This window comes from Berghia stephanieae, chromosome 8, assembly GCF_034508935.2.
Source record: "Berghia stephanieae isolate SIO BIC M18660-M18661 chromosome 8, UCSD_Bste_1.3, whole genome shotgun sequence".
Lineage (NCBI taxonomy): Eukaryota > Metazoa > Mollusca > Gastropoda > Nudibranchia > Aeolidiidae > Berghia > Berghia stephanieae.
The window spans coordinates 15,135,555-15,151,587 of NC_088367.1; the positions used below are offsets into that span (position 1 = coordinate 15,135,555).

At 38.0% G+C, this 16,033-nt stretch overlaps 1 protein-coding gene across 1 annotated transcript; it reads left to right on the forward strand.

Moving 5' to 3' along the window:
• The first annotated feature begins 435 nt into the window (after nucleotides 1-435).
• LOC144978931 (uncharacterized) lies at nucleotides 436-13,513 on the forward strand. Its single transcript, XM_078925550.1, has 6 exons — nucleotides 436-540; nucleotides 1,194-1,313; nucleotides 2,178-3,723; nucleotides 7,455-7,551; nucleotides 12,739-12,817; nucleotides 13,454-13,513. The coding sequence occupies exons 1-6, from the start codon at nucleotides 436-438 to the stop codon at nucleotides 13,511-13,513; spliced, it is 2,007 nt and encodes a 668-aa protein (XP_078781676.1).
• Nucleotides 13,514-16,033: the final 2,520 nt, after the last annotated feature.

A 16,033-nucleotide genomic window follows, 5' to 3' on the forward strand; every position in this document is an offset into this window, starting at 1 on the left:
CCCTCCGATTATAATGAGTGGTTCTTTTTTAGCTTAGCTTTTAGATATTGATTTCCCCAATGTGCTGATACTTTCTTTTGTGGAATTTGGGGGCCGATAATACGATCCTACAATGATGGCGTTGTTCCTAACTTTGATTTCAGTCCATATCAGTTTACATTCTATTTTTTCGCCTAATTTAATTTCATTTGCGTTCAGGTTGTCATTTGCTGCTATGAAGACACCGCCTCCATTTTTATTTCGGTCTTTCCTGAAAATATCTGTGTGATATCCCTCTAGAAATATTTCACTATTTCTGTGATGAGTTGTGAGTTATGATTCACATCCAATTCAGGTTTGTTCGGCTGGTATACTTAAGCTTAACCCCGGGGTCTAAATTGCTCCTAAACAGAGTTTAAATTGGGGGCATCACGAGAAGGTATTGTTATATACAAAATGATACAGACAATGCCATTTGATGTCTACATCAGCGACTCGCCAAATACTTCCTCCCTTAAGCTGGGATACTCGGTAGACAGAGCAAAGAATGGAACCAAAAAGGTACTCGGTGAGATATACAAGCTTAAACCCTACGTTGATCGTGAATCTCAATATTTTGCCTACACATGATGCAGACTATCAAGAATCTTGTGATTGCTGAAACCCATCATCTTCCATTTATCTGATATGGCAAAACTGCTAATAATGAAGCAAATTACATTATAATATTAATACAAGGAATTAGCAAGAAAACAACAGGGCGTTGTTATGTGGAATGTTTTTGATAATAATTCTTTGAAAACAGTCCATTCATTCCCATGGTTCCAGAATAAAAATGATAAAAAACTTAACAAGATTAGGCCCTTACTTTGAAGACCAATTCAAGACCCCAGTACTTAAAGTACTTCAGGTTAAGTTACATTTTTATGATCTTTAGCTACTCAGTGATAAACTTAAAGCACAATTATCTTAGTTCATCCACCAATTTTGTTCATGATAAACACAATCTAAGTCTCCTATCTCAATACTACAATTTTATTGTATATATAGGTACTCTATATATAATCCAAAATTGAACCTCCATGTCTTCAAGCTAACTTCCTGTGACTTCAGTACTTTTAGCACTATGCTCTTCAATTGAAAAAAACCCTCAAGTCCATATTATTACTAACCTTCAATAATAATTCGATTTTCTATTAATTTTTCTCTGCAAGATTCACAACAGCCCTGCAAATGCTCTTTGGTTGAGGACAGGACAACAGCATGATGATGGAGATACGTGGACAGAGGCCACTGTGGTTTTTCCATATAAAAAGTCTCCACAAGAATTTCAGGTATGATCAAGAATTATACAATTAGGTACCGTATATATCAAAGCACGACAATGAAGCCAAAGAGAGGAAAGTTCTTCATGTTTAGACCTTTAAGTAAAGCAATGTTTGGCAGAATATAAATTTAACATATTATTTGTTACATTGGTCTTTATCATTTATTGTAAAAATTCATGTAAAGAAAAAAAAATACAGTTTGCTTTAATAATCTCCGATGAGAAATTTGTCTTTCGGGTCTAATCCAAGGGAATTACCCAAGCGTCTGCCGCAGTGCAGCGCGGCTTGGTGAACTGGGAAGAGGTGCCTTGCTCAATGCCACACAGCGCGGCTGGTAGTCGAACTTTCAGTTATGAAGCAAAGACCGTACCGCACTGAGCCACGGGTCCCAATGGCAGGAATTATTTACTCAACATAATTATAATGTGTACAAGTATTGGGCTAGAAATCTATAAAAACCGATGACGTAATCGGGCAAAAGTGCTTGTTCTTAAAAAACAAAACCCATAAATACGAAGGTTTACCGTAATAGGAAAATGATTAGAGAAATCTACTTCATTTTTAACCAGTGCAATACGCTGAACACGTTGATTGTCTATATTTTCAACTTTGCAAATACCCGTGCTTCACTTAACAAAAATAATATGTATTATGTATCAAAAAAGTCATGGTATCAATAGATAATCAAAGGAATCAAATCTGGTTTTCACAGACCCTTTTTTCCCCTTTATCATATTAATTAAAAATTAAAAGCCTTGCTTTAAGGGAGGTAACTAGTAAGATCCACATACTCATCAAAGTTTCACTGTGCTCCTACTTATTCATAAAATTAAACAGTATTGATTTATCAAATGAATTTTTCTTCAACAGTTTGAAATAATAGGTACCAGAGGAAAGGACTACTTGGGAGATATCGCTATCGACGATGTCAAAGTCGTGAGAATATGTGGTTCTGAGTTAACCGAACCAGCAACTAAAACAACAACTACACCTACCACAACAACAACTACACCTACCACAACAACAACTACACCTACCACTACAACTACTACACCAACCACAACAACGACTACACCTACCACAACAACAACTACACATACCACAACAACGACTACACCTACCACAACAACAACTACACCTACCACAACAACTACTACACCAACCACAACAACGACTACACCTACCACAACAACTACTACATCTACCACAACAACTACTACACCTACCACTACAACTACTACACCAACCACAACAACCACAACACCTACCACAACAACTACTACACCTACCACAACAACGACTACACCTACCACAACATCTACTACACCAACCACAACAACTACAACACCAACCACAACAACTACTACACCTACCACAACCACTACTACACCGACCACAACAACTACAACACCTACCACAACAACTACTACACCTACCACAACAACTACTACACCTACCACAACAACAACTACATCTACCACAACAACGACTACACCTACCACAACAACAACTACACCTACCACAACGACTACACCTACCACAACAACTACTACACCTACCACAACAACAACTACACCTACCACAACAACTACTACACCAACCACAACAACGACTACACCTACCACAACAACTACTACACCTACCACAACAACTACAACACCTACAACAACAACTACTACACCTACCACAACAACTACTACACCTACCACAACAACTACTACACCTACCACAACAACGACTACACCTACCACAACAACTACTACACCTACCACAACAACTACTACACCTACCACAACAACAACTACACCTACCACAACAACAACTACACCTATTACAACAACGACTACACTTACCACAACAACTACTGAACCTACCACAACAACTACAACACCTACCACAACAACTACTACACCTACCACAACAACTACTACACCGACCACAACAACTACTACACCTACCACAACAACTACTACACCTACCACAACAACTACTACACCTACCACAACAACAACTACACCTACCACAACAACGACTTCACCTACCACAACAACAACTACACCTACCACAACAACGACTACACCTACCACAACAACTACTACACCTACCACAACAACGACTACACCTACCACAACAACGACTACACCTACCACAACAACTACTACACCTACCACAACAACTACTACACCTACCACAACAACTACTACACCTACCACAACAACTACTACACCTACCACAACAACGACTACACCTACCACAACAACAACTACACCTACCACAACGACTACACCTACCACAACAACTACTACACCTACCACAACAACAACTACACCTACCACAACAACTACTACACCAACCACAACAACGACTACACCTACCACAACAACTACTACATCTACCACAACAACTAGTACACCTACCACTACAACTACTACACCAACCACAACAACCACAACACCTACCACAACAACTACTACACCTACCACAACAACGACTACACCTACCACAACATCTACTACACCAACCACAACAACTACAACACCAACCACAACAACGACTACACCTACCACAACAACTACTACACCTACCACAACAACTACTACACCTACCACAACAACAACTACACCTACCACAACAACAACTACACCTACCACAACAACAACTACACCTATTACAACAACGACTACACTTACCACAACAACTACTGCACCTACCACAAAAACTACAACACCTACCACAACAACTACTACACCTACCACAACAACTACTACACCGACCACAACAACTACAACACCTACCACAACAACTACTACACCTACCACAACAACTACTACACCTACCACAACAACTACTACACCTACCACAACAACTACTACACCTACCACAACAACACTACACCTACCACAACAACTACTACACCTACCACAACAACTACTACACCTACCACAACAACACTACACCTACCACAACAACACTACACCTACCACAACAACAACTACCTACACCTACCACACAACGACTACACCTACCACAACAACTACTACACCTACCACAAACACCTACACACCTACCACCACCAACAACGACTACACCTACCACAACAACTACTACACCTACCACAACAACAACTACACCCCCACAACAACTACTACCAACAACAACAACACCTACCACAACAAACTACAACACTACCACAACAAACTACTACACTACCACAACAACACTACACCTACCACAACAACACTACACACCACAACAACACTACACTACCACAACACTACTACACCTACCACAACAACTTCCAACAACCTACACAACAACACTACACCTACCACAACAACACTACACCTACCACAACATACACACACCTACCACAACAATACTAACCTACCACAACAACTACTACACCACCACAACAATACTACAACCACCACAACAACTACTCACCTACCACAACAACTACTACACCTACACAAAACTACTAAACACTACCACAACAACAACTACACTACCACAACAACAACACACCACCACAACAACACTACACCTACACAAAACTACTACCAACAACATACACCTACCACAACAACTACTACACTACACAAAAACTACACTACCACAACAACTACACCACCACAACAACACTACACTACCACAAAACACTCACCTACCACAACACATACACCTACCACACAACAATAACTACACACTACACAACAACTACTACACCACCACAACAACACTACACCTACCACAACAACACTACACCTACCACAACAACTACTACACCTACCACAACAACACTACACCTACCACAACAACTACACACACTACAACACAACTACACTACACAACACTACTCACCTACCACAACAACACTACACCTACCACAACAACATACCACACAAACACTACCTACCACAACACACTACACTCACCAACTACACACAACCCACACAACAACACTACCACAACAACACTACCTACCACAACAACTACTACCTAACCACCAACAACAGTACACCTACCACAACAACTACAACACTACCACAACAACACTACACCTACACAACACAACCACACAACACTACACCTACCACAACAACACTACACCTACCACAACACTACTACACCAACAACACACTACACCTACCACAACAACACTCACCTACCACAACAACTACTACACCACACACAACCAACACTACCTACCACAACAACACCTACACACACTACAAACCTAACAACACTCACACCTACCACAACAACTACTACACCTAACACAACAACTACCTACCCAACAACAACTACACACCACAACAACTACAACACCTACCACAACACTACTACACCTACCCACAATCAACAACTAACACCACACTACTACAACCAACACTACACCTACCACACACACAACTACAACTACTACCACAACAACGACTACACCTACCACAACAACTACACCTACACAACACAACAACACTACACCACACAACAACACTACCTACCACACAACAACACACTACACTACCACAACACACTACACCTACCACAACAACACTAACACCTACCACAACAACTACTACACTACCACAACAACTACTACACCTACCACAACAACACACACACCTACACAAACACACTACACCTACCACAACAACACTACACCTACCACAACAACTACTACACCTACCACAAAACACACTACCACAACAACAACTATACACCTACCACAACAACTACTACACCACAACAACACACACACACACACTAACCTCACAACAACACCTACCATAACAACCACACCTACCACAATAACTACTCCACCTACCACAACAACAACTACATCTGCCACTCCAACGACAACAACTACCACAATAACTACTACCCAAAGCACAGCAACCACTACACCCACCAAAACAACAACTGCACCTACCACAACAACAACAACACCTACCATCACAACAACTACACCTACCACAACAACGACTGCATCCACCATCTCAACAACTACAATACAAACCCAAACCGCAACAACAACTACCTCTACTAGAACAACAACAACACCTACCACTACAGCGATTACACCTACCACAGTAACGACCGTACCTACAACAAAATTAACAACATCTACCACAACAATAACTACACCTATCAGGACAACGACTACATCCACCGAAACAACGAACAATCATACCACAACAACGACAGCACCAAGAACAACAACTAAACTTAGCGCAATAACGACCACACCATTATCTACTTTACCTATCACAATATCGAAAAAAGCGGAAATAACAACAAGAACACCTTCAATTCAAACTGTTTCATCTCCAATAACAACAAGAACTACAACTCTAAAGACCACCACGCTTGCAAATTCAATTACTAAACCTACGTCTGCAGTCGCTAATCGAAATGTGACAGATATTCTAATCAGATTATTAAGTACACCTAACAAACCAAATAACCCGCTTTCTACAATTACATTTACCATAACAACTGCAAAGACAAAGGGTATCTCAACCACTACAGATCAGATTGAGCTACAACCGGCCGCCAATGCAAGTATGTATAATTTTTTATCTTTACGTTAAATAATCAGCGAGCTCTGAACATTTTCAACACTATTTATTGTTATTATGGTGTTATTGTGAAAATATTACATGTATATCAAATTTCATGACTGCAAAAGAAATGAACTGATTTTAAGTCAACCTGGCTAAATTATAACACTAGAGATCTACTTTATTGAATTGTGATAATAAACTATTAAACTACATCTTTTAAAATTATAATTTTAAAATAGTAACACTGTTAAAATGGTGATAATGATGTTATTGGTTTTAGTTATATGTACAGTGTAATTAATTATCAATCTTAATGGTATTGTTGTTAATGATAATGATGATGATGATGATGATGATGATGATAATGATGATGATGATGATGATGATGATGATGATGATGATGATGATGATGATGATGTTTATGATAAAACATTTTTGCCGCAACATTTAGTTGGTATATATTATGAATTGAATGTATGTTTTGCATAATATGAAATGTCGTTCGATAACCATCTCCTTTTAATATAAAATCTGCGGCCAGGGTTACTTATCATTCTCATTTTTGTCCCCAAACTTGTAGACCTTGACCTTGTGTCCATCAGTGGGGCTGCTGGTGGAGGTTTGGCTTTGTTGATTGTTGTCATTGGGATCCTAGTGTGGTGTAGGAAACGAGGGAGGTAGGTTTGATTATGTGGCGCTGGTTGTAGTAGTAGTGGTAGTGATGATGATTTAGGGTGGTGGTGATTGTAGAGGTAGTAATGATGGTGTGGTGGTTGTGGTTGTAATAGAAGTGGTAGTGGTGATGATGTGGTGGCATTGGTTGTAATAATTGTGTTAGTGATGATGGTGTGGTGGTGGTTGTAATAGTTGTATTAGTAATGATGATGTGGTGGTGGTGGTTGTAATAGTTGTGGTAGTAATGTGGATGTGGTGGTTTTACTAATAGTGGTAGTGATGCTGATGTGGTAATGATGGTGGTTGTGGTAATAATAATGGTGTGGTTGTGGTTGTAAAAGTAGTGGTAGTAAGTGATGATGATGTGGTGTCGGTGCTGTAGTAGTAGTCGTTGTAGTAGTAGTGGTTGTGATGAGGATTTCGTGGTGCTAATCGTAGTAGTGGTAGTGATGATGTGATGGTTGTAGTAAAATTGGTGGTGGTAATAATGTGGTGGCAGTAGTAGTAGTAGTAGTAGTAGTAGTAGTAGTAGTAGTAGTAGTAGTAGTAGTATTAGTAGTAGTAGTAGTAGTAGTAGTAGTAGTAGTAGTAGTAGTAGTAGTAGTAGTAGTAGTAGTAGTTGTAGTAGTAGTAGTAGTAGTAGTAGAAGAAGAAGAAGAAGAAGTAGTAGTAGTAGTAGTAGTAGTAGTAGTAGTAGTAGTAGTAGTAGTAGTAGTAGTAGCAGTAGTAGTAGTAGTAGCAGCAGTCGTAGTAGTAGAAAAGTTGATCATGTTGTGGTGGTGGTGGTTGTAATAGTATTAGTGTTCGTGATGATTATGTTGTGGTCGTGGTTATTGTAGCAGTAAGCCTAATGGTAGAGATGATGATGTGTTGGTGATGGCTGTAGTAATTGTGTTAGTGATGATGATGTGGTGGCTTTAGTTGCAGTAGTAGTGATGATGAGATGTCGGTGGTGATGGTAGTAGGTGTAGAACAGAGGTAGTGGTGTTGATGTGGTGATGGTGGTTCTAGTGGTTGTGTTAGTGTATATGATATGGTGGTGGTGGTGATTGTAGTAGTGGTAGTGATGATCAGGGACGGCTGGTAATAATGGGCAGGGTGGGCAAATACCAGCCTGTTTTTTCAAGTTATATGCTGTATTACCAGGTCTGAAATAATCAAATTTAAATTAGATAATTTCAAAAGTTACTACTTAAACTTTATACTTCGTACTGAAATCAATTTGTGTGTATTTTTGATAGATTGCGAATCACCATGCATCCCTTAATGCATAAACCAGGATACGCTCCTGTTCTTTTTTTATCACCCCCCCCCCCCCCCAACCACTCCACTCCGCCCACATCGTCATCTCATCGTCTCGTCGCCTGACGGTGAACTAACTCCGATTTTTGCTGTCTGGCCTCTCTAGTACTAGGTCGGGCTAATTCAAATGAGCCCACCTTATTAACCAGTGAAAACTAAATAGAGATTTTGGCAAACGAACTTTTTCTTATTTATTGCCTTACTTGTGCTGGTACCATTGATGTAATGACTTTGGGAATGTTCCAGTATTGAATTAAATTTATTAATTTACTAATTTTACATCAATTTAGTATTGATTTGTGTTGTTTTTATATATTTGTTTATCCATTTAAACTTTTCTTTTTTTTTCTCGTTTTCTTTAGTGCTTCTCAAAACTCATTTATTTAAATTGTTTTCTTATTTGTTTTTTGTTGTTGTTGTTGTTTTTTTTTTGTTTTGTTTTGTTTTTTTAACAAATTAATTTGTTAGTTCTTTTTTTTTTTTAATTCTTAAAGTAATTACCCCTGTATTTTTATTGCCAGACAAAATAATTTTGCAAAACAATGTAATTTTCTATTGTATTCCGTATAATAAAACAAAACACTTTTATTCAAAAGTCACGACTAAATAAATATATAAAATACAACCACCATTTTGGTTTGCTCAACATTTGAATTAGTATACGAGAAATACTCTTCTGAGAAAAGGAGAGAGTTGAATTCTAACTGACTTATAGAGGAAATACGGAAGGGTGGGCAGATTCCGTACTTGCCATTCCTGAAGCTAATACATACATAAGATAGTTCGCGATGAAGAGGCGGGAAGCTTGGGGTTGGTTGGGTAAGGAGTAAAGATAACACGGTCGTTATTGTTATAGTCTAACGAATGCATGAGGAGAAATTCGTAACATTATTTTGTCTTAATTGTATTGTATGAAGTATTGGCGAAAGCCTAAGATTAAATAAACGTTGTTTTTGTTTGTCTTATTTTGACTATGGAACTGATACTGATACGAGTACTTGTCATAGCAGAGCTGCCTACTTGAAATAGGAAAATAAAAATCGTAGTTTTCAGGGCTAATAAAATCGTAGATATTTTAACTACCCTTTTAAAAAATGACCGGAATTTCGACTGTTTTGATAGATATCAATTTTTTTTTAAACGAGAAAAAATGATTGGAAACGTAATAATGATGGTGATGGTGGTAGTGATAGTGGTAGCGGTGGTGGTAGTAGTAATGATGGTGGTGGTAGTAATGATGATGGTAATATTATTATTGTTATTATTATTATTATTATTATTATTATTATTATTATTATTATTATTATTATTATTATTATTATTATCATCATCATCATCATTATTATTATTGTTATTATTATTATTATTATTATTATTATTATTATTATTATTATTATTATTATTATTATTATTATTATTATTATTATTATTGTACGTATTGGTGGTATTACTATTGTTGTATTTTTGTGTGGTTATTAATGGTATCAGTTTATTGTTTGGTTCCATTTACCATTTTTTTCCCACTTTCATGTGGTCATCAAATTGTATGATTTATTGTCGAAAGCCTAAGATTGAATAAACTTTGTAATATCGTATGGTAACCATCATTGTCGACGACATCGTCGTTGTCATCATAATCATCATTATCATCATCATCATCATCATCATCATCATCATCATCATCATCATCATCATCATCATCATCATCATCATCATCATCATTATCTTCATCATTAACAACAACAACAATATTAACAACAAGTACTACAATAGCAATAAAAACAATATCAACATCATCATAACATTTCCGTCATCGTCTCCACAACTATCATTCTAACCAACAGCACCACCAAAACCACTACCATAATTACATCCTCCTCCACCACCACCACCACCGCTACCACTATTCCAACCACTACCACCACCGGCACAATCACTCTAATCATCAAGACAGCAGTGAAATGCAATTTGAGCTCTGAATGAAACTCGAGTCATATCGCTGTTGTTGCTTCTCGATTAAAACTTTAAGGTTACTACATACTACTGAAAACCAATAATGTAACAGAAATATTAATCTCGCCGTTGAGGGATTAAAGCAAATCTTTAATTTTTTCGAGTGAACGAAATGGACTTGTATTGTCAAGGTGTTGTCGCATTATGTCTCGTCGCTTTATTTTTTAGTGGTATTCTCTTTCGTGATTCAGTTTTGATTACGTTTGGAATAATTAAAATCTACTTGTATTGTCATTTCATTGTGAATGTGATTATTTGTGGTTGAAATATTATTTTTTAAAGGTGAAAAAAAATAATAATTAAAAAAAAATTAATTAAAAAATAAATAAATAAATAAAATAAAATAAAAAATAATATATATATATTTATGACCGAATCATCTTTGCCCCACCACTGTAAATAGGCTAGAACCGCCACTGGTGATGATGGTGTATGGGTGGTGGTTAAGTAATTGTGGTAGTGATGATCATGTGGTTTTGGGTGCGGTAGCAGTGGTAGTGATGTTGATGTGGCGGTGGTTGTTGTAATAGTTGTGTTAATGATGATGATGTTTTGTCTGTGGTTGTAGCAGTGGTGATAGTGGTGATGTGGTGGTGGTAGTTGTAGTAATGATGATTTTGTGTTGGTATTGACGATGTTGTGGTGGTGTTTGTATAAATAGTACCTAGTTAGTAGTTCTAGTAATGATTGTGTGATGGAGGTGGTGGTTGCAGTAATGGTAGTGATATTATTGACATGATGTAGTAGTAGTAGTAGAGGTAGGGATGATGATGTGGTGGTGGCTCCAGTATTGGTTGTAGTCATGACGAGGTGGTGGTGGTGGTGGTTGTAGTAGTAGTGATGGTTATAAGGTGTTGATGGTTGCAGAAGTAGTGGTGGTAGTGATGATGGTGTAGTGACGGTTGTAGTGCCACTGATGAAGAAGAAGAATCATCCTTACGAATGATGATTAAGGTGGTGGGGGCTGTTGCATTGAAGACGATCCTGTGAGCGTTTGGGTGACGATATGGTGGAGGCTTTCCTTGTACCTTTAAGACCCCACCTGTATTTGACGGAAGCTGCTGGTAACCCTGAATTTATTTGCTTCCGATCAAAATCTTTCCCGGTGAATAATAAATAAATAAATAAATAAATAAATAAATAAATAAATAAAGAAATAAATAATAATAATAATAATAATAATAATAATAATAATAATAATAATAATAATAATAATAATAATAATAATAATAATAATAATAATAATATAATAATAAAAAATACATTTAAAAAAAAAAGTCATCATGATGACGATGCTGATGATGATGATGATGGTGGTGAGGATGATGATGATGATGATGATGATGGTGATGATGATTCTTCTTCTTCTTCTTCTTATTATTATTATCATCTTTTTTTTCTCTTCATGAGGTGAAGAAGTTTAATAGTTTCGATCTTACACTGACACTGAAAAAAAAAAAAAAAACAGAAACAAAAACTATAATTAATTTGTTTACGGATCTGACTATTTTGATAATAAACTCGATTTTCTTCACCCTGACCATCACGACAAATTACTGGCACTTTATGTCATGAGTCGCAAAGATGCGGACTTTTAGTGTTTCTTTCTTTCTTCTTTTTTTCAGAAGATCAAGTCAACGATGAATTTGGCATAAAATGGTCCAATACCTAAAAAAATTACGTAATTTTGATCGCTAAGACTGAAGAAATGAGTTTTTCTGGAATGAGTTTTTCTCCCGTTTCTTACATTATAATACCAAAAAACTCTTTTTTAAAATGAAAAAAATCCAGTTTTACTTCTTTTCCAAATAAGTAAAAAATGTCAACATTTAAAACCTTTTTTTGATATTGATAAATTATTATAATTAAACCAGAGGTCACTCGAGAGAGGCAGTGGATGATGATATCTTCATGGAACCGGGTTCATCTGTTTACATCTACAGAAGCAGTCACGTGAGTAATGTGTGTGTGTTTATCTTTTCTACATTGTAGACGGAACGAAATTGACGTCACTCAGCTCTTTGTTATTGATTTAGCCAGACACTTTTATGAGTAGTTTTCACTAAATTGTATTAATCAGACTAAAGGCGTTTAAGGTTACGCATAGTTTTGTGTCTTTGTACGTTATATCCGGCTGGTGGATGTTGCGAGTTTTAAAAATAACGTAATGCACCAAAAAGCCAGTTCATTTTGATGCTATGCGCTTAGTTATTTTACTCACAACATCCGGCAGCCGCATATAACGTACCAACACACAAACAGTACTTTGTGTCAACCTTAACCGTTTACAGTCTGATTAATAGAATTTAGTGAGAACTACTCATAAAAATGGTGGGTAAAAACAATATCAAAGAGCTGAGTGACGTTAACTTCAATCCATCTGTCGCCCTTCAGAGCTAAGAGACATTATGAGGTGGATTTCCCCCGTTTTCGGTGACTACGATATACTTACTTAATCCTCTTCGGGCTTCGAGACACATAGGGCATCCACCAGACATCTCCATTTTTTGCGATCGGCTGCTTTTGCGGTGGCTGTATTCCAGGACAGGCCTGCTTCCTTTTAATTCTTTTTCCATGGTCCTTCGCCAGGTTTCTTTGGGTCTTCCCCAATACGACTACGATATAGGGAGTAGCAATTGGATTCAGTAGTCTGATGTCACGCAGCCCGGCAACGGCGGCCATCTTGGTTCTAAACAAAGAAAATCATTACTTTTTATTCTTCATGCTGGCTAGAACTTTTCATTCCCTTTTCATATGCCTTTTGATCAGAATGTGTAAAAGTCAAAACATGATCAAATTTATGTGTTTTTTTTTTCTCTGGATACGTTTTTATGCTCGCCGGAGAAATATTTCATACGGGCGTCCGCCATTGTTCCGATAGTTTAGAGCCAGTGTTACTAAGTTACCATGCGTCATTAGGAAGGAAGTGACGTTACGACTTGAATCCTATTACTTGGTCCATTTGATAGGACGGTAGTCTATCGCAAGGGAATTTCCGCCAGATCTAATATTGAATATTATTGATAGGTTGTTTTCGTATGTATAATAAGAATGTATCTGTTTGTAGTTATAGAATTGACTGGAAATAAACTTGTGTCCAACCTCATACTCGACACCAGCTCGATGTGGGTGTTGGTTGTTATGTAAACTAGTAGTTTATACTCTAGGCCTGCAATTTCATGAAAAGCCTATAACTATAACTATAATTAATTGATAATGTCATATCATGGTTAGTGGGGCTAAGTGGTTTTGTGCTAAGACACTTGCCTTCAGACCAGAAGGTCCAGGGTTCGAATCCCGCTCTGAGCAGCGTATATTTGAATCCTTGATAAAGGCTCTTTACTCATGTTCTCTCATCACACTCAAATGTAAAATGAATACCTTAACATTAATTGCGGTGTTACTGTTGGTAAACAATTGCAATATCGCTTAACAAGTAGTGCGGGGCGGTCCTTGGCAAGCTTAAGGACCACGGTCCTACGGTCCTTGGGAAATGAAGACCGCAAGGACCGGTCCTAGACCGGTCCGTTCATTCTTGAACCGTTAAAGACCGCTACACGATGAAAACCGTGGCCTACAGGAGTAAAACACACGGAGTAGTCACACTCATTTCAAATTGTAACCTAATTAGAGAAGAGGGGTGATGCCTTCTTTATTTGCTCACCGTACTTCATTGTTACTTCGATAATTTAATAAAAATTGAAATTTATCCCCATTAACGGAGATAATGGCATCGCCCAAGGCGTTGATCGAGTTGTTCGTGGCGTTGATACACACACGCAACTCCTCCCCCCCCCCCCCCCCCCCCCCCCCCCACACACACACATTAGAGGGCAGCGAGCATTGAAGAGTAAGAGAGAGACGTGACGTTATAATAAGAGGGGGTGGATGAGGTGATAAGAGGGGTCGATGGTGACTTTTCGCCAGATCTAACAAACTCAGCTACCCATTCATTGCTGAGTAGACAGGGATTCAGAAAAAAATCGACTGCACCCGGATCGATCTCTGGCCCTTTGCGTATAAAGAGAGTGCTCTATCAACTGAGCTATCGGGGTCCCCAAATATTCTATTGGACTTTTTTAAAATTCAGACGTTATAACTGGGTTTTTTGGAAGGAAGAAACTAATGAAACTCATATTATTTGATTAGTAAAAACACCAAACGAAATTTTAATATTATTGTATTATTTTAAATGACAACACTGCGATAGAAAGGAGTGGTGACAAGAGATGGACAAAAGAAAACAAAAAATCGGATTTGCTACTTGCTAGGTTCGACACACACACACACACACACACACACACACACAAACACACACATCTTTTGTAGTCACATACATTTCAAACAATAACCCATTAGAGAAGAGGGGTCATGCCTTCACCATAGATCATTGTCATTGCGATCATTATGGTGTAGTAAATTTTGAAATTTACCCCGTATAATGGAATCGTCCAAGGCGTGCGCCTCCTGTTCCCCCATCTCACACACGAAAGGGCGGTTTGCGGAGTGGAGGTTGGTGGTCGTCTGCCTGTATGGTCGTCTGTGTCGTTTAGTGTATGGCAAAGGGGGTGGGTGCGATTAATTAAGTGGGATGGGTGGTGATTGGTGGAAGATAGGCAACCGAAGCAACGAATCGCTGGGGAAGTAGTAGGCTATGGCGCGAGACCGTAGGACCGTGGTCCTTGCAAGGACCGCCCCGCACTAGTTGAAAGGTGATAAGAAGTGAGGACCGCCGCCGATCTTCCCCTCTGGGACCGGTCTTCGGTTCACAGCTAAAAGACCGTCGGACCGCGGTCTAGACCGGTCTTCAGCGCGGCACTATTAACAAGTGTAATTTCTCGTCCTATTTGTTAATTGTTGCTGTCGTTTACGGACCCCTTGTAAAGAGCTTTGAGCGTTTTTAGTGGACATTGCGATATATAAATGATCAAGTTTCAATTTCTTTTTATTGTTTTTGTTTTTGTTTTTATAATCATTATCTTTTAATTTGAAGGTGCGGATGAGACACTTGGACCTTGATTCAGGACTTGGTGATTTTGACATAACCGAGGTAAGATTATAATCATAATACGTACAAAAACAAAGTAGGTATTCAACCTTTACAAATGCTCTCATAGACAATCGTTTCGACAGGCTGTGAAATTGCCAAAATAGAAAAAAAAAACAAAA

Excerpts from the sequence above, each read along its gene's own strand:
- LOC144978931 (XM_078925550.1), top strand. The coding sequence starts at position 436 with ATGATACAGACAATGCCATTTGATGTCTACATCAGCGACTCGCCAAAT. Across the intron at positions 541-1,193 it reads CAAAGAATGGAACCAAAAAG|ATTCACAACAGCCCTGCAAA; the intron begins GTACTCGGTGAG and ends TTTCTCTGCAAG. Across the intron at positions 1,314-2,177 it reads AGTCTCCACAAGAATTTCAG|TTTGAAATAATAGGTACCAG; the intron begins GTATGATCAAGA and ends TTTCTTCAACAG.